This window comes from Callospermophilus lateralis, chromosome 9 (assembly GCF_048772815.1).
Source record: "Callospermophilus lateralis isolate mCalLat2 chromosome 9, mCalLat2.hap1, whole genome shotgun sequence".
Classification (NCBI taxonomy): domain Eukaryota; kingdom Metazoa; phylum Chordata; class Mammalia; order Rodentia; family Sciuridae; genus Callospermophilus; species Callospermophilus lateralis.
In genome coordinates, this window is record NC_135313.1 from 26011940 (window position 1) to 26030394 (window position 18455).

The 18455-nt window shown below is 35.9% G+C and overlaps 1 protein-coding gene across 5 annotated transcripts in view; it reads right to left on the reverse strand.

The window, feature by feature from the left end:
• The window catches only part of Unc80 (unc-80 subunit of NALCN channel complex), a 184429-nt gene that overhangs the window by 62114 nt on the left and 103860 nt on the right, over positions 1–18455 (reverse strand). For 4 of the 5 annotated variants that reach the window (XM_076866004.2, XM_076866001.2, XM_076866003.2 and 1 more), the window contains 6 exons: positions 13384–13491; positions 12106–12244; positions 8457–8638; positions 7708–7839; positions 5204–5390; positions 4471–4602 (listed from right to left, as the gene is read on the reverse strand). In XM_076866004.2, the coding sequence (XP_076722119.2) occupies positions 4471–4602; positions 5204–5390; positions 7708–7839; positions 8457–8638; positions 12106–12244; positions 13384–13491 (880 nt within the window). The remainder of the gene's footprint in view (positions 1–4470; positions 4603–5203; positions 5391–7707; positions 7840–8456; positions 8639–12105; positions 12245–13383; positions 13492–18455) is intronic. The other variant, XM_076866002.2, reaches the window with a different exon arrangement.

Below are 18455 nucleotides of genomic sequence, written 5' to 3' on the forward strand. Positions count from 1 at the left end.
TTTCAGTAATGTTTAGAACAACTGGACAGACTTCATAAAAGGAATAGAGGACTTGAACAACATTATAAACCAACTAAACCTAACATACATATACAATAATAATAAAACATTTTTCTGAGACATAGTTCAGAATATATGTAATCAAACAAGCCTCAATGAGTTTAAGAAGGTGAAATAATATGTTTTCTGACCCTAAGAGATTAAATTATATATCAATAATTGTATAAGAACTTGGAAATTTACAAATATATAGAAATCAAACAGTAAATTCCAAATAACCAATGGTCAGATATTGAATCACATCATTAAATACTATTCCTTGAAAAAGATCAATAAAATTGACAAATCTTTAGGTAGACTGAGAAAGAGAAAAGAAAAAAAAAGACCCAAATTGCTAAAACTGAGGAAAAAGAGTGCACACATCACTACCAATCATAATTATCAATATAATAAGGATTGCAAAGAAATATTAAGGACAAGTACACATAAATAAATTAGAGAATGTAGATTAAATACACAAGTCTCTAGGAAGGAATAATCTAAAGAAGTTGACTAGGGAAGAAATAGAAAATTTGAGTAGATTTATATCAAAGAGATTACTATAGTAATAAAAAAAAACTTTCCACAAAGGAAAGCCAAGACCCAGGTAACTTTATTGGCCAATTCCACCAAATACTGGACAGATATTTAACACTAATTCTTCACAAAAACTTCTAAATATTAGAAGAGAAAGAAACACTTCTTAAATCAGTCTAATAAGTCAGTATTGCTTTGTACTGAAACTAGATAATGACATCACAAGAAATGAAAAACAGGTCAGTATCCCTTATGTGTACAGATGATAAAAATCTTCAACAAGCGATTAGTAAACTGAATCTAGAACTATATAAGATTATATACTATGACCAAATGAGATTTATCTCAGAAATGCAAGGGAGGATCAACATATAAAAAGCAACAAATATATCCTAATAGAATAAAAAAAAAACTCATGAGAATTTCAATAAGTACAAAAAAGCCTTTGATAAAACCCAACACTTTTCATAATAAAAAAGAAAAAACAAAACTAGGAAATGAAGGGCACTTCATCAACATTAAAAAGGCTATTTATTAAAAACCCACAGATTTTTTTTTAAATAAAAAATCCACTAACACTAACTGGATTAAGTTAGTGAATACTCAATAGTAAAAGACTGAATGCTTTCCCCCTAAAATCAGAAACAAGGCAAAAATATCTGATCTCACCTCTCCTATACAAACCATACTGGATGTTTAGCCAGTACTATTAGATAGTAAAATAAAGAGAAAAAGGACATTCAGATTAGTAGGAAAGAAGTAAATTATCTTTATTTGCAGATGATGTAATTTCATGTATAAAAAAGCCTAAAGAATCCACAAGAAACTATTAGAAGTAATAAACTATTCATTAGAAGCTGCAGGATACAAGATATACAAAAATCAACTGTATTTTTAAAAGACTTTTTAGTTGTAGATGGACACAATATCTTTATTTTATTTATTTTTATGTGGTGCTAAGGATCAAATCTAGTGCCTCATGCATGTGAGGCAAGCATTGTACTATTGAGCTACAACCCCAGACCTCAATTGTATTTTTATACATAAGGAATAAAAATTCAAAAGTAAAATTAGAAGAATAACTTATTTTGGGGGGGAGGGGGTACTGGGGATTGAAATCAGGACCACTTAACCATTGAGCCACATACCCAGCCCTATTCTGTATTTTATTTAGAGACAGGGTCTCATTGAGTAGCTTAGTGCCTTGCTTTTGCTGAGGGTGGCTTTGAACTTTCAATCCTCTTGTCTCAGCCTCTATAGCTCCTGACATTACAGGTGTGCATCACCATACCTGGCAGGAGAACACTTTTAAATAAACTAGCATCAAAAATAATAAAATACTTAGGAATAAATTCAATGAAAGAAGTACAAGTACTGAAAGCTACACACATTGTTGAAATAGGACTTAAATGAATGAAAAAGTATACGTGTTCATGGATCAGAAGACTTAATAAATCCCACAGTGATCTACAGATACAATGCAATGAGATCTCATGTGTCTTTTTTTAAGAAGTCGACAAAATGATTCTCCAATTCACATAAAAGTGCCAAGAGACCAAGAACAGCTAACATAATTTTGAAGAAGAAAAACATAGTTGAAAAACTCATATTTTCCTTAAAAAAATCTTATTATAAAGCTACAGTAATCAAGACTGTATGTGTCAGTATGCTACTGACACAAAGATTGATGTATGGATCAATAGAATAGAAAGATCAGAGATAAACCATTACATTTGTGTTCAATTGATTTTTTACATTAATGCAAAAAAATTAATGAAGAAAAAAGAATATTTTCAATAAATGGTACTCAGACAACTAGATATCTACAAGCAAAAGAATGAAGTTGAATTCTAATATCATAATTAAAACATTAACTCAAAATTGACTGGACTCCTAAATATAAGTGCTAAAGCCATACAACTCTTGGGAAAAAAACATAGGAACAGATCTTCATTATCTTGGGCTACACAATTGTTTCTTAGATATGACTAAAAGTACAAGTGACAAAATTTTATATATATATATATATATATATAAAATATACACATATATATTCACATATATGACTTAAATCAAATTACAATCTTCCATGTTTCAAACTTGCCATTAAGAAAGTAAAAAGCCAAACCACAGAGTGGAGGAAAATATTTGTAAACCATTTATCTAACAAATGGCCTGTTTCCAAAATATATAAATAATTCTTATCACTCAACAATGAAATTAAAAAATTAAAAATGGGCAAATAACAGTCTGGACACTTTGTTTTACATCTACATACTTCTTTCATGAATTGAGATAAATGCTTTCTCATTTGTATTTCATGTAATTGTAATTATATCTTTTACAATAAATGATATGCAAATTTAATACATAAAAAGTAATAAAGAAAATACAGACAAAAGATTCAAATGGACATTTTCCTAGAGAAGATATATGAATAGTCAATTAGCACATGAAAAGATCATTTGCATTAGCATAATGCAAATCAAAATCATAATGAGATAGCCATTTCACATCCAAAGGCGTGGCTAAAACTAAAACAGACAATAAGGAGTGTGGGAAAAGATGTGGAGCAACTGGAACCCTCGCACTTTTTGATGGGAATGTAAAATGGTAAAGACACATTGGAAATACTTTGGCAATTTTCCTCATAAAAACTTCCACATGTCTTTTCCTAAGAGCCTAATTCATAGTAGACAAAATGGAAACAAACCCATGTGCCCAGAAACTGATGGATAGACAAATAAGAAGAATTATGTCAGTGTGATAGAAAATTATTTGGGAATAAATAAGAATGAAAACTTGATACATGCTACAACATGGATGAACCTGGAAAATATTATGCCAAGTGAAAAAATCCAGTCACAAAAGACTATGTATCATACAATTCCATCTACATGAAATGGTAAATCCATAGAAATAAAAAGCAGATTAATTCTTGCTGGGTTCAGGGAAGCAGCAGATGAAGAGTGATTGCCATTGGTATGGGGTTTCTTTTGATATGAAAAAGATATTTGAAAATTAAGATGGTGAGTGTTGCATATTCTATGGATATACTAAAAGCTACAGCACTGTATACATCAAAGAGATGAATCTTGCAGTATATGAATTATTTCTTATTAAAAGTGTTGTGAAAAAACAGATATATCTTGGGTCCCATCTCCATAAGTTGTGAATAACTAGCATCAGTCATTTTTCAGAATTCCCTAGGATTGTGTAGCAAAGGGTTGAGAATGACTGCTCTATTTGTTCCATTTCTGTATATATTTTTTGCTGACTTCATAAATCAGTGATGATATCTGTTATAACCATATAGCAGTTAGCCAGTTGTTCCTCATTAGAGAAGTATAGTTTTTATGTTTTGGGAGCTGAAGAACATCAGTCTGCCTCCCACCCCTCCCATATCAAGAATCAGACTTCATTATAGAAATATCATGATATTTAGTCTTAATTTGATTGTTAAGTTACTCCAGAATAACGTCCTACTCTGGAGTCATTGAAGGAGGGTTTAAAAGAACCAATACATGGGTCCTACCTTCAGAGATTGTAATTGTGATTGGTCTGGACATTTTAAAAAAGCTTCCCAGTTGATTGTAATGTGTAGCCAGGGAAGAAAACCATTTACTGTCTACAGTAATGTCTTCAGGACTGTCAGCAATATGAATACATGTAATGTAATTAAAAGAGGTCAACTTAAAAATGAGAATTCCTGGGTGAAATCAACATTTTTTTTTTTTTTAAGGATTCCACTCTTGTTTTTCTTTTTTAACCTCAAGTCATCAAATAAGTTATTTAATGAGGACAGTGTAAAAGTAAAAAGGTGATGTTAACTGGAAAAAGATTCAAAATATGTGAGCCATGAGGAATAAAGAAGGCACTTGCAAGAGGACATACCTTCGGCGCTGACAGCGGAACGCACGGACCAGACCGACCCCCTGCGGAAGGAGTAATTCCTGTGGGAGGTGCTCGAGGTGCAGGAGGGGCTCACCGACAGTCGGCGGGATGCCAGATTGGTGACTTCTTCTACTGGCAAACAAAACGGGGCATGTGAACTTTACAACTCAATTTATCATCATCACAGATACAGTTATGCTTATACCACAAGTATATACTGCTCTCAGACCACAGGGCTTAAGTCACTTAGAATGACCAGGAAACAACGACTCTACAAAAGACAGACAAAAGTTCCTCCTAAAGTTTTCCAGGAAGTCAGAACACAGAATCACTGAAATTTAAATGATTCAACAATCATTTTTTATATCAACTGACAAATTGTCTACATGTATGAAGGCTGAAAATAGTTATTGGATTAACCCTATTTTTAATGATGAAAGAGTGGTTGCATTTACTTTAATAAGCATTCTGAATTTAGCCAGAATCTAGAATCACAACCAAGCCTTCATCCATGATCTGACGGGTTCCCTCAGCACAGCTAATGTTTTCCCTGGGAAATGGGCCAACTCTAGACTTTAAAAAGCAACAACTTCTTTCTTTGGATATTGTCAGAAAGTGATAGAGATGGAGGGGGCATATCACCTCACATCACACAAGGTCACTAATTTCTATTTAAAAACAAGCCCTTTCCCTGTGACTCAGCCCCCAAAGAAGTCCCGGGTGCAGAGGGCACCTTCTTCTTCCGGCTCTGAGTTGGGTGTGCAGGTGGGCTCATAGCAAGCCTCCTGGGTGATGGGGATGGCAGTAATGAGACTGGCTTCTCGACCCAGGCGTTTCTTCTCTTCCTCCTGCTGCAAGTTCTTTAAGATATGTTCTGCTCTTTGATGAGAGCGAGAGACAGCCCGGGCAGAAAAGGATTTCTGTGGAGACATGAGGGCAGGTTTATTTAGTAGGAACTCTTCCTGCAAGGTCAGAGTCATAAAAAATGACCTAATGAATTACACACATGTGGTAGTTTGACCTCAGGAAATGTTAGGGCCTTTATTATCTAGTTTTATGGAGATTTATTTGTTTTTCTACCAATTTTCTAAGTTATGTATGACTGAGCATTTTTTAACTCAATTAGAATAGTTTTTGAAGAATACCTGTAATTTCTGAAAATAATCTTATTTAACTTTTAGGATTTTTGGTGATATCAGTGATTCACTTTTTAAATATTAACACTAAATAAGATTTAGTACACATTTTTTTGAACTGGCTTTAAATGAAGGATATATATTACATAAGGTTAATAAAATCGAAAGTTGAAACCATGGAAAAGAGGAGGAAGGAGATACATCTTTCATATAAACCAGTTAGTATGTGATTTATTCCATTTTTGTAACCAAGTATTTATTACACTTTAAATAACATTTGTAGATAAACACTGTGGCACAGTGTAAATACTTAAAATTGTAGAAATACAATTACTGAGTTTAGGAGAGTTGATAGTGTGACTATGGTTGAATATAAAATTTGATCTGTGTCTACTGGTACCAAAGGCATAAAGGAAAATTCTAGGACAAATTCACTCTTCAACAGATGAATTTCACTTTGCAAAACAGCTATTCTATTTATGCTTTCCTTATGCTGAGACAAATTCCAAGAGCTCTGGATACAGTGGTCTCAATGCAGAGAAGTGATCCTGGAATTCTTCACAACCAATAGGAAGCAATCTCTATGTACAACAGCAACTGCACATCTCTTTGTTGGCCTATAGTAACATAAGCGTCTAGAGATTGATAAAGAGATCTTGGTAACTCTTCTAAAGGTTGACATGCATAGAAGCCTCATTTGCTGCATATTAACATAAGACAAAAGGTTTACCTTGACGAATGGCACAATAGCATTGAAAAAGCATGTGATTGGACAATTCATTTTCAGGACGAGGTGGCTAAGCTGGCTTATTATATAGCAAAAGGTAAGAATTGTGGAGGGAGAGAAAGGGCTGGTTACAGAGGCAGGGGACTTAGTTTCAAACATATTGTAAAGTCAGGAGAGAGTTGGTTGGCTCAAGGGAATCCATGCCTGTATGGGAGAAAAGTCAAGAATCTAAGGCTGGTGGTTCAGATGTTGTAATTACCACACATATGATAAAAGAAACAGATGTGCCTTTCTCGTTAGCACTGGATCACGGGATATGAAGATATTGTACGTGAAAAAACTAAAATAAAACAGGCAAATTGCAATGGGTGAAGAGTTCAAACAATTCTCCAAGAAAATTGCAAATGCCTTACAAAGTCTGCACATTATATGCAAAATGTTCAACTTAACTTCAATATTCGACTAACTTTTTCAAAAGGGTGTGAATTAAAAAACCAATAACTATTTTTTGCCACTTGAGGTGTCAATTAAAAAAACACACACATTACTTGGAATAGAAAAGATGTTTTTCTTAAGGAAAAATGTGTAAGGTAAAATGGCATAAAATTTTGGGGGATATTTTGTTAAATGTATTGAAAGTCTTTAACATGTATATGTAATTGCCATAAATTTGATGGGAATTTATTCAAGGAAAGATGATAGATTTGTGCAAAGAGATGAGTTCTTCTATTTTTGCTATATTTTCCAAATCTTTTACATAATTCATAATTTGGAAAAGTAAGTAAAGCAGGCATATTTTGAGAATTTACTTTATCAATAGCCTCATATTCTTGGGTTTTGTGTGCGAATAGCTGTGTTCTTGACTTAGCTGTTAATGGGTCACATTTTACACAGCTGTGATATGGAAGAGCAGCAAAAGACCTGAGGTCTGAGTAATATGTGTGGTGATGATATTGATGACCAGCAAAATAAGAAGCAAAAGAGGAAGTGGGAGCCCCCAACTCTCTTCTTTTTCTTACTCTTGCAGGCTCAGTATTTTTAACCTTCAGGTATTTCATATCTTATAGATTAAGTTAGTAAGTTTGCTGTATAATAGCATCAAAGTGCTTCCATTGGTCAAGAAATCCATGCCTAATGCTTTAAATAACTTTATAAGATGACTGAAGCTTTTATAAGACAAAATTATGTTGATTGGGACATATGCAAATGACCACTACTGGGTGTTAGTTTCTTCTGTCACAGAAATGAACAACTCTATGAATGTTATTATATTCTTTTAATAAGAACAAAGGAGTTATCTCATATTTATTGCTTTTCTCTTTTACATGTACTCCAGGCAACTTGGAGAATGGGGACAAAGTGCTTGATACTCACAGACTGATCTTCATTAATGGGGTCCTGGACACTCCCACTGCACTGAGGGACCCACGGAGGGTCAAACATTGGGACAGATGGCATTCCAAGCACTGGGGAGGGCAGGGTGAAGTTGATACTGGGAGGCGGGATCTGTTAGTTGATAAGAGAAGAATGAGGTGAGCAAGATGAAATATGAGCCTGGAACGAGTCTGAAGTATAATTAAGACATAATCCATTTTAATAGGTGTCAAGGACCTATGTGACTCCTCACAGAATAGGCAAGAAACAAAGAGAAGAGCTGTCTGCAAAGCTTTTTTGCTGGAGGACACACCATGAACCTCTCTGGGCCTCAGTTTACTCATCAATAAAATGAAAGAGTTTCAACTAAATGGCATTTAGTTGTGTTAACTATCTTCCTCCAAAGGTAGACAGATATATAGATAGATAAGATACACACGCATGTATTCTTTTAACAGCAAAATGCATAGAAGATTACAATCCACTTATATGTGCTTACCTCTGGGGATGTTAGTATGCTATTGAGGTTTTATAGAAACTTGATTCTCTATTTTACATTCTTCGATATTTCAATTTTTGTTTTAGCAACAAGAACTCATTCATGTGTGAGTTATGTTTACTTATATAATTAGAAAAACAAAAGACAAGGTTTTCCTTTACTATGCATTGTAGCTCCCACGTTCTTGGATTTAAAAAAAATCTTGGGTTAGTTTTGCTGATCAAATTCTCATGTGGGAAGTATCTCTCACCTTAAAAATCTGCTGTGCTCCCTCCTCCATCCGGGGCCAGACCTGATAGCGAAACCTCCAGAGCGTGTGGAATTTCAGGACAGCATTCAGTCTCTGCACAGTCTCTGGGTGGTGGAACTCTGACATCAACATGTCAGACACAGCTTCAGGAACCTTCACAGCACACAGCAGGAACATGGCAGCTAGAGAGAGTTAATGATTCGTCAGCTACACATTTTTAAGTTTTGCTTGATTTCTGGGGTTGGGAAGAAGTGGTAGCTGCTTAGATCTTCTGAAAATGACTTCTGAACTCAAAGCCAAGCCACTAGCACTGGCCAAAACCCCTAGAAACCAAACATCACTCTGATTCACCTATAATCATCCAAAATCTGTTGCAAAAGCAGCAACAGCGTGACATTTCAGTAGAATAACTTATGCTAAGCAAGGCTTCCTTTGGCTCACAGAGAAAAGAGAATGCCAGAGGAAGCCTATGAAAAAACAAATCACACATCAAAATACACTATTTATGAAGTGGCTAGAGTCATCCCACGGTAACCCAAGAACATTACATAAGATCCAATGCAAACTACTTCTGTATCATCAGTTGTATTTTAAAAATACACATTGCAGATTCTATTAGAAACTTCTACCTTTCTTAGAGATAGAAGAGATGGATAAGCAAAAAGACTTCATGGATCATAATACTTCCATTTTATTTTTTAATTTTGGGAAAAGTTAAATATCAGTAAGAGAAAGGTCAGGTGCTAATGAACAATGAGACTGATAAATACGCTAAAGCACAGATAAAGGATCAGAGGCAATCATAAAAACATATTCTGGAATCTCTTGCTTTCTCCCAGAGCCTCAAAACAGGATCAGACAGTCTTGGTAGAAGACCCAAAGCGGGGCCTTAGTCCTTTGTGATCTTGGGCAAGCCTTTTAGATTCTACTAGCTTCCATTTCCTCACTGATAAACTGAATGATGATGACGCCTGACTTCAAATTTGTTGTTAAAATAAATCAAAGAATGTATGAGAAAGTGCTTTATAAAGTGAATGGTGTCGCACAGTTCTAAAGTACATTTCATCTTTCTATGACAATGTGGTAAAACGGGAAGGGCATCTACAATGTGCCATCAGATCTGAGATGGATTTTCTGGCTAATTCTGTTGTGCAGATTGGATACGTTTCTTCAACTCTCTGACTTGAGTTTGCTCATCTACAGAATGGTCTATCAGTAACAAGTTGTCTGTGTAATATAGTTCTATAACAAATGTTAGTTATTGGGATCCTTGGTTTATTAATATCCTTTTTATTCCTAGCCTACCAGCTGCCTAAGTCTCTACTCTTTCTCCTTTTTTTACTTCCCTTTAAAAATATACTCTACACTGCTTTAATTTTTAAACATCATGCTCACTCTTTAAATCACTATAAGGCTCTAATCTCTTTACAACAGTAGTTTCCTTATAATGCTTACTGATTATCAGATCCATTGGTATTTTTTTTACCGAATGTTTTTACCCTTAACACCTTTGAAACAATCTACTTGAGACTTACTCTCTTTTATTTCCATGGCTTGAAATCATTAATTTTCTACTTTTCTGATCCCTTTTCCTGGGTCCCCATCTGCTGCCATTATTTCAGCTGTCACCTACATCTACTTGTTCCCAAGTTTATCTCTGGTTCCAGCTTTTCTCTTTTTTGGGGGGAGTGGGGGTTACTAGGGATTGAGCTCAGGGGCACTCAGCCACTGAGCCACATCGCCAGCCCTATTTTGTATTTTATTTAGAGACAGGGTCTCACTTTTGCTGAGGCTGGCTTTCAACACGCTATCCTCCTGCCTCAGCCTCCTGAGCTGCTGGGATTACAAGTGTGTGCCACAGTGCCCAACTGGCTTTTCTCTGTATTTCTTCCAGGTCATGTCTCCCAACTCTATGTCACACACTCCCCTCACCTAAAAAAAAAAAAAAAAATCTCTATTTCTAAAACCAAACTATTCTGCTCTTTGCCGCCACATTAAACTTGGTAATAATTCAGTATTTTATGCACATTTTATTTTTGGCTCAGAGCCCATGAGTAATTTCTCATATAGCAATTTTAGAAAGTCCACAACCCTAACTCTGCCATCCAGGATCTGTGGCAATCCAAGTTCCACTCACCTCTCTAATATTATGGATAGGTGGTCTCTCTGGAAAGCTACTCTAGTGGTCAAATCAGTCTCCAGTCTTTCCAAATAAGCCCAGTTTATTTCCACACCAACACCATTTTCCCTGCTTGGCTAACTTTTAGTCATTCTGAAAGCCTGGTCCACCTGCTTATATTTTCCCTTGGAGTCTCCATGACTTTCCTGATTTGGGAAAGAATGCCTTCCGTAGCTCTCAGAGAGAAGCAAAAACCTGACATTTAATGTAAACAAATATATTTTCTGAAGATATTTGTTATAGTGTAGTACAAAAGAACAAAAGGCTAGAATCAACCTAAAATTCTACACACAGGTCTTGATTAAATAAATTAAGTTGAGGTAAAACTATAAAATAATTTTAAAATGCTCTCCAAATATCAGTGAAAAACTGCAAAGTGCAAAAGCTTTTATAATATCCTTGTGTGGAAACAAAAACCTGCAATATATACACAACACACACACAAACACACACACACACACACACTCACACACACGCGCACGCACGCAAAATGTACCCTAGAGGAATTCCTGAAAAACTTAATTGTTGCCTCTGAAGAAAGGAACAAGTGGTCATGGGAAAGAGGATGATACTTTTAACTTCATAAATTTTTGTACTACTTGAATTTTTACCATGTGCATTTTGCAATCAACATAACTATGGATAAATAAAGGAATTTGTATAAAAGGGGGGAAACGAAGAGCCTACATTTTGTATCTACCAGATATGTTTTGGACAAGTCACTTAAATTTCATGAATTTATTTTGACATTGTAATTTGGACATAGAAAATTACTCTCATGAGATCTGATAAAGTTAATGATAGTGATGCACGGTAAATCTAGGAAATAACATAAAAAGAATTTTATCTTTTAGAAAATATAGTGAAAATGTAAGTTTGGGAGGAAAATTATCACTCTAATTTCTTAATACTGCTGGAGTTTGGATGGTGCATGTCTCCTAAAAACCTATGTGTTGCTCCCCAGGGTGGTGCTACTGGGAGGCAGAGGGTGAATTGGGGCCTAGTGAGAGGTCCTTTGGTCTTTGGGGGCATACTTTTGAAAAGGACTGTGAGACTCTGTCTTTTTCTCCCTTTTGCTTCATAGTTATGAGGTGAGCAGTTCTGCTCTGCTATGTGTTCCCCACCATTTACGTCTCGTACCACCATGGACTGGAACCTCTAAAATCATTAACCAAATAAACCTTTTCTCTTCATAGATTGGTTATCTCAGGTATTTTGTTAATAGTTTTGGAAAGCTGATTAACACATATCCTGAGAGAGATCTACTGTTCTTGTGCAAATCACGTAGTGATTTTGTAAAGGAGCACTCAAAACCTGGGTCTTATTTCCTATAGCACACAACTATGTTTACAGTTCTAGCAATTGCCACCAACCTAATCTAGAGGCAAAAATTAAATGAATTCCCCTCTCTCTTATTTCAACAGTATGGCAGTGGCTGCAGGAGTGGGGTCCCAGGTGGTCTTTCTTTACCTGCTGCCCCTGCCATGTGCTCATCCATGCTGAGCAGGAGCTCCCAGGCTGCTGGCTGGATATCACCATACATCTCCTCTGTCAGAATTGGAGCTGCCTTGATTAAAAGAGATAAAGGAGCAGGCGACAAGCTCATCACCTGGGAAAAGATGGAAATCATGTTTTAAAATCTTTTAGGACACTTACTACTGTCTTCTTCCTTATGAGTAACTTCCCCTCTCTGATTTCCTTAAATGACCTGAAAATTCTTTCTACAAGGGGAGCATATCTAGTTGGCATAGTGTATGAGCTTTATACTTTTCAGTTGAAGAAAATTAGAAGGGTAAAAAAACCTCCCTCACTAATCTGGTAATGCTTTCATCACAAAATCAGCTTTACAACCACCCAAGAATAAACTGTAGAACACATACAACACCACAAGAAAAGACAAATACCAGCCAATGTATATTTGTCTTAAAAGTCCTGGTTGACTTCTAAAGACTTGCGTATTTCCTTCCTGTTGGTAGATTTCTGCTGAAAACCAGAAGCAAACAGTAACTTCTCAAGGAGTCCTTAGAAAGCTATTTTTCTAAGCCAGCGTGAGCTTCAATGGCATTTTCCTTTGAAGCAGTATACACTGTGGTTATAACCCCAGGTCCATCCACAAAACATATTTAATCCATTATTTCAGATAATATAGGCAGTAAATGTAGGTTCTGGAAAAGTCATAATTTTAAATACATTCCAGAAAAACATGAAAAAAAATTTTTTTCCCTGCAGAAAGGTATAATTTAGAGTTTAGCTTACAATAGCAACATAATAGTGTTATGATTAGTAGGTAAATATAGTATTTTCTTTAATTCATGCAATAATCTTTTGGGATGGGTCTAGTGTTATACTCCGCATTTTATAGATGAAGAGACTAAGACCCAGGAAAATTAAATAACCTGTGCAGAGTCCCAGAGCTACAGCAGCAGACACGGGATCCAGACTGTCTCATTCTGAAACCTATGGGTGTTGCCACCACGCACTGATGAGAAATCAGTTCCGCTGGAGTGGGCAGACTGGGGAAAGATGTGGCTCCAGCTAAACCCCTCTGGCCTTGTCTGTGAATCTGGATGCCTAGCAAGAAGGATTTTTTCCTAGCACACTTGGTGGCACTTTTCTCACCAGTTAAGGAGTCCTTTATGTCAGCACGGTGCCAACTTATATTGTGTTTCCCAAATGCTTGTAAATAGGCTGTCTGGAACTTCTTCCCTATTAATGCTCCATGGATGTTCTTGATCCAGGTGCCCGTACCTGAAGTCTGATGTATTTCAGCATCCCAGAATCCTTTTTTCCTTCCAAGTTGGCATCGGAAGCTCTCTTCTTCAGAGAAGGTGTCCTCAGGCATGACTTATCTGAGCACTGAAAAGAAGAGTGATTTCTCAAACACCAACACTGCTTAATTTCCCCCCAATCCTGCAAACAATCATCTTCTAATGGAAGGTCTGGTTTAATGCTTTTTAGTGGGCCCATGTCTTATTAAATTTAGAAAAGAAGTTAATTTTGCAATGAGAAGGGAGCTTAGTACATTTTAGGAGACTGGAATCCAGGCAGGTGGAGTAACTTGACCAAGTTACAAAGCTAATTATTAGCAGAATAAGGAAAGGAAAAATATCTTCTGATTTCTATTTCAGGGTTAATTATATTCCATCAGCTGGTTAAAAATATAAATCTTTTAAACCATTGAATCAGATAAAATCCACTCTGTTCAACAGTTCCCTTATAGGGTTGCAAGGTACATTTTGAAACATTTCAACTCATAAAAAAAGAAAGAAAATATTTCATAGAGAAGTGTTAGGACATTAAAGGTCAAAGAGAGGGGTTATCAAGTGTTATGGGTTGGATATGAGGTGTCCCCCCAAAGCTTCTGTGTTGTAAGAATATTTAGAGGTGAAATGATTGAATTACGGAAGCAGTAACCTAATCAGTCTACCCTACTTTAAATGGAGTAACTGGGTGGGAACTGTAGGAAGGTGGGGCTTGGTTGTAGGAGGTAGATCACTGAAGGTGTGCCCTAGAAGAGTTCTTGAGGTCCCTTCCCCTTTTTTCTTTCTACCTCCTGGCCTTCATGAGCACCTCACCACAGTGCCATGATGTTCCGCCTCACCTTGGTCCCAGAGCAAAGGAGTGAGCCAACCATGGACTAAACAAACAAAAATAAACTTTTCCCTAAGTATTTTGCTCACATCAACGAAAAGCTAAGACATAAAGGAAATACGAGCTTGTAGCAGCCATCATCTAGGTCTCAGTTGTATAGGTAAAATGGTTTCTTTTTTAAGTACTCATCTGCAGGAGGCAGCAGCTCTTGCTTTCAAAATGTCCCCTCAACCTGGGTTCAGAAAAGCTCGACTCATCTGCATAAGCACAGAGGAGACAATTGCTTCCTCTGACTCCACAACTGCCAACGAATGGAGTGAACTGAGCAGCTGGGGACAGGCCCTTGTTTATTTATCCTGAGTTCTGATTCCTCCTAGTTCTGCACTCCAGGCAGTGAAAAGAGGGAGTCCTTTTTCTTGTTCAGACTAAAGCTCATTTGTTTTCCCAGTGCCATGTCAATGAAACACTTTCTCCCTCAATGCCAAGGGAAAAAAAAAAAAACAAAAAAACAGAACTTCGGAAGGATTTTTAAACAGAGCTTCATAGTGTTATAGATGGAGATATTTTGAAAGAAAAGGCAAATCTAAAAGTACGTGCATGTTCCAAGAAAGTCTTTTGAAACTCTGACATAAAGACCCAAGACAATGAATCTGCTATTTGGCTTAGTGTGGAACCAACTTTTTAAACGGACCTACTTGGAAACAAGGGATCAGAGCTCTTGTGTTTTCTAAAGACAAAAAAAGCCATGGAGGTGGTCATACTTGGGAACACATATAATTTGGGGAGAGTAGCATTGCATTGCTGGTCCCCCACCCCACCCCCCGTGAATGTAAAAGCCATATTCAGCATAAATAGCATGCTTATTTTACATAACTTGAAAACTGTTCCAAAATCACACATAGCAATATTTTTCCATATAAATAAATGTGTTTTGATATCCTTTAAAAAGAGGTAGGATATTTAAAAATCAGTATTTCCCTGTTTTAATTCTTTCTACTTTTAAAACAATACACCTATATTATAGAATATCTGGAAAAGGCAGAAAAACTATGAAGAAGCAAAAAAATTCCCCAAATTGTGAACTCAATGATAGTCATTATTTTATTCTTTGTTTTCCCCTCAATGCACCTTAGCAAAACTGTGATGATGCTTTGAATGTGGCACAACAATTTTAAACAATTCACTTCACTATGATTTTATAAATATTTTCCAGGTAGTTATAATTATTTTAAAATATGATTTCTGTATTTTACAAATATTTTGACCTGTTGTCCTTTAGTTGGACATTTTGCCTTTTTCAGGGATACTTATGAAGAGTTCTCCTTGATTTTAACCAAATACTCAGCTTAGGGAAAAAAAGAAAAAGGATGAGCATTAGTCCCTATATGTTGGGAAATGCAGGGTTGTGTTTAATTCTGCCTACCAAGACAGAAGATATAAGTCCAGCACCTCATAGATCATATATTTAATGTCCTTTATTGGCTCTATTTCTTCTTCTGTTTCTGGTTTCATAAGAGTCAGCTAGATCCTTTCAAAAAAAAAAAACCCCTTAATTATTTGAATAAGTTCAAATAGGTTTCTGCTTCTTGCAACAGAGTATTGGCTACAGAGAAATAATGCTTAGTTATTTTAAATAAAATATTCATTCACTTAATAATTCAAGATTATTTTTTATGTTAATCATATGTCAGGAATGGGGTCAACTTCTGGAGATAGGTTGGGGAGCAAATCATCCTGAGGTTTGCACTCTTGGAGACTGTCTTTCTAAGGAGAGACCGAAAGCAAACAAGCGAGCAAATAAAAGGGCCATGATAAGTAAAAAAAGGAGATACATGCCATGAAGCATGGTTCACCCAGGAAATAACAAGGCATTTAAAATTCGGGAATGCTGAAATCAGCCTCCTGGGCTCTCCTAGAAAGGCATTTCCCCAGACTTCTGGGAAAAGCACCATGCTAAATGAAGGGCAAACTCTGTGCTTCACATATGTTGGACATGTGAGTTACGGATGTTATGTTGGGCAGTCATAAGGCCAAGAAATCAAGACACACCGTCTGGTCTCAGACTCACAACAGTGCTGTCTACAGCTTTTGAAAAACATTGTTTCTGCAAGACAGCAGTGGACCTCTTTCCATTTGCATTGGTTTTATAAAATTTACCCACATTCAGTCCTTTCTATTTTTGGACATGTATTACCATCCTCCTACCCTTCTTTTTGGTTGAAAGGAAAAATTGTTTTATCTACTCCTTTTTATCATCAGCAAGCACTAATTGAACCTTTATTTAGAACATAGGATTGGACAAGGTACAGACGGGAAACTATAGAATTCCTTGGTGAAGAAAATATATACATATAGCATGTTAGTTTATATACATAAAAAATAACCTTCAAGTTTGGAAGTGCACTAAAATAAACTCACAGAACATACTGCGAGTCCCCAAGTGCTGGAATGTAGATTAGCAGATTGATCAGAGTGAGATGGGTTGCAAAATGTACCGGCTGTCACAAATACATTCTGCCATAAAAACCAATTAAAGAGCAAACAGGAATGAAGTACCAATTGCTCACAGTCAATTCTAATCAGACCGTTGCTTTTACTCTTGATTTATTGCCTTTTTCTGTTTTCATTTTGGATCTGGAAATGTGGCATTGTTCATTTGTGTGACAGGTTCAGAAGAGGCAAATGGAAAACATCATGAGAGAAAAAAGATGCTTGAGCAGGAAGCGAACATTTTGGAAATAAAATGTTTGCCACAGAAGACTCAGAATGTTCTTTCAGCTCTCTACCTGAATGACTAACTTCAATGTGATGAGGATACATTTCTTTGGCTTAGATTTCCTAGCTGTAAGTCACAGAAGGTCCGTAAGACTTTTCTGCTGCTTCATACCAGTGTCATGGGTGAGCAGAGGTGAAGGGCTCTCAAGAGTTTTGCTAGACTATAATTTCACTCACTCATTCAATATTTATTGTTTCTCTGCTGTTAGTGAGTTCTTTGTTAGTGACACATAGGATATAAAAATTGTAAAACTTCCTCCATTCTCAAAGAGTTTATAACTAAGTGACAGAGAGTGCTTGTTATTACTCATAGGGTGGAATACGAGCCTTCTCCTGGCCTACATGCTCTAGTTCCTATCTGCCTTACCATGTATTGCAGTCCTTTGTGTTTGCCTCTTCTCACTAGTTGGAAAATTCTGTGTTCAATTAACATTCATGCACCCTTCAGTTAAAGGTCACTTGTCACTTTACTGGAGAGGTTAGCCTCAATAAGCTGTTAGTGCAGTATGCCTGTCTATCGCATTGATGGCTGTTGCAATTTTATATCAATCTGGGAGGCTTATTTGATTAATGTCTGTCTCTCAGACATTTGTCCCTTTAGCTCATTATTATACCAGCACAAAGTATGGGGCTTAGCATGGCCCACAGGTTCTTAAAAACTTAGTTGTGTAGATAAATGGAGAGATGGATGAATACATAGAGGAATGAATGAATGAACAAATGAAGAATAAGAATATAGCAAGTAAAATACCTTTATGATTTAGATGAAAAAAGAAGGAAGGAAAATAACATTTATTGTCTACCTGTAATATGCCCTGTGCTTAACACTAGAGGAATCAGAAAAGGTTTCAGGGATGTGATGACATTTAAATTGGGTCCTTAAGAACGTTTGGGTTTGACAATATATAGATTAGAGATGAAATTATAGTTTGAGCAAAGAAGTGGCAGCAAAAATTTCAGAGGGTGTATAGAGAACAATTAACATAAATTTAGGCTCATGTATTTTTGCAATTTCCAACATATATTGTTTCCTCTTAAAGCTAAGGGAGTTTGTATATGAAGAGAGAACTTACATAAATTAAAATAGATTTTCTTTAAATGTGATGTCATTTGTGTTTGAAATATAGACTGTATATTAAAATACATGCATACATGTATACATGCATACACACAAACATATACATAATTTTTACTTTTATGCCATTATTTAGAAGTTCATACAGTTCATTGTAACTCACAGTTGGTCTTTTCTCCAATTTCATTCTCCCTATAATTTGTATAGTATGAATAACATGAGATATGGTCTAGTTAAAAAGCCCTGACTTTGATTGCAAATTAGTACACCATGCTTCATACCATGTTTCAGTCTAAATTGACCAAATTACCATATCTAGAACTCTAGCAATAACAGCTAACCATGGACCTAAAAGCAAGGGAATTAGAAAGAAAACAAT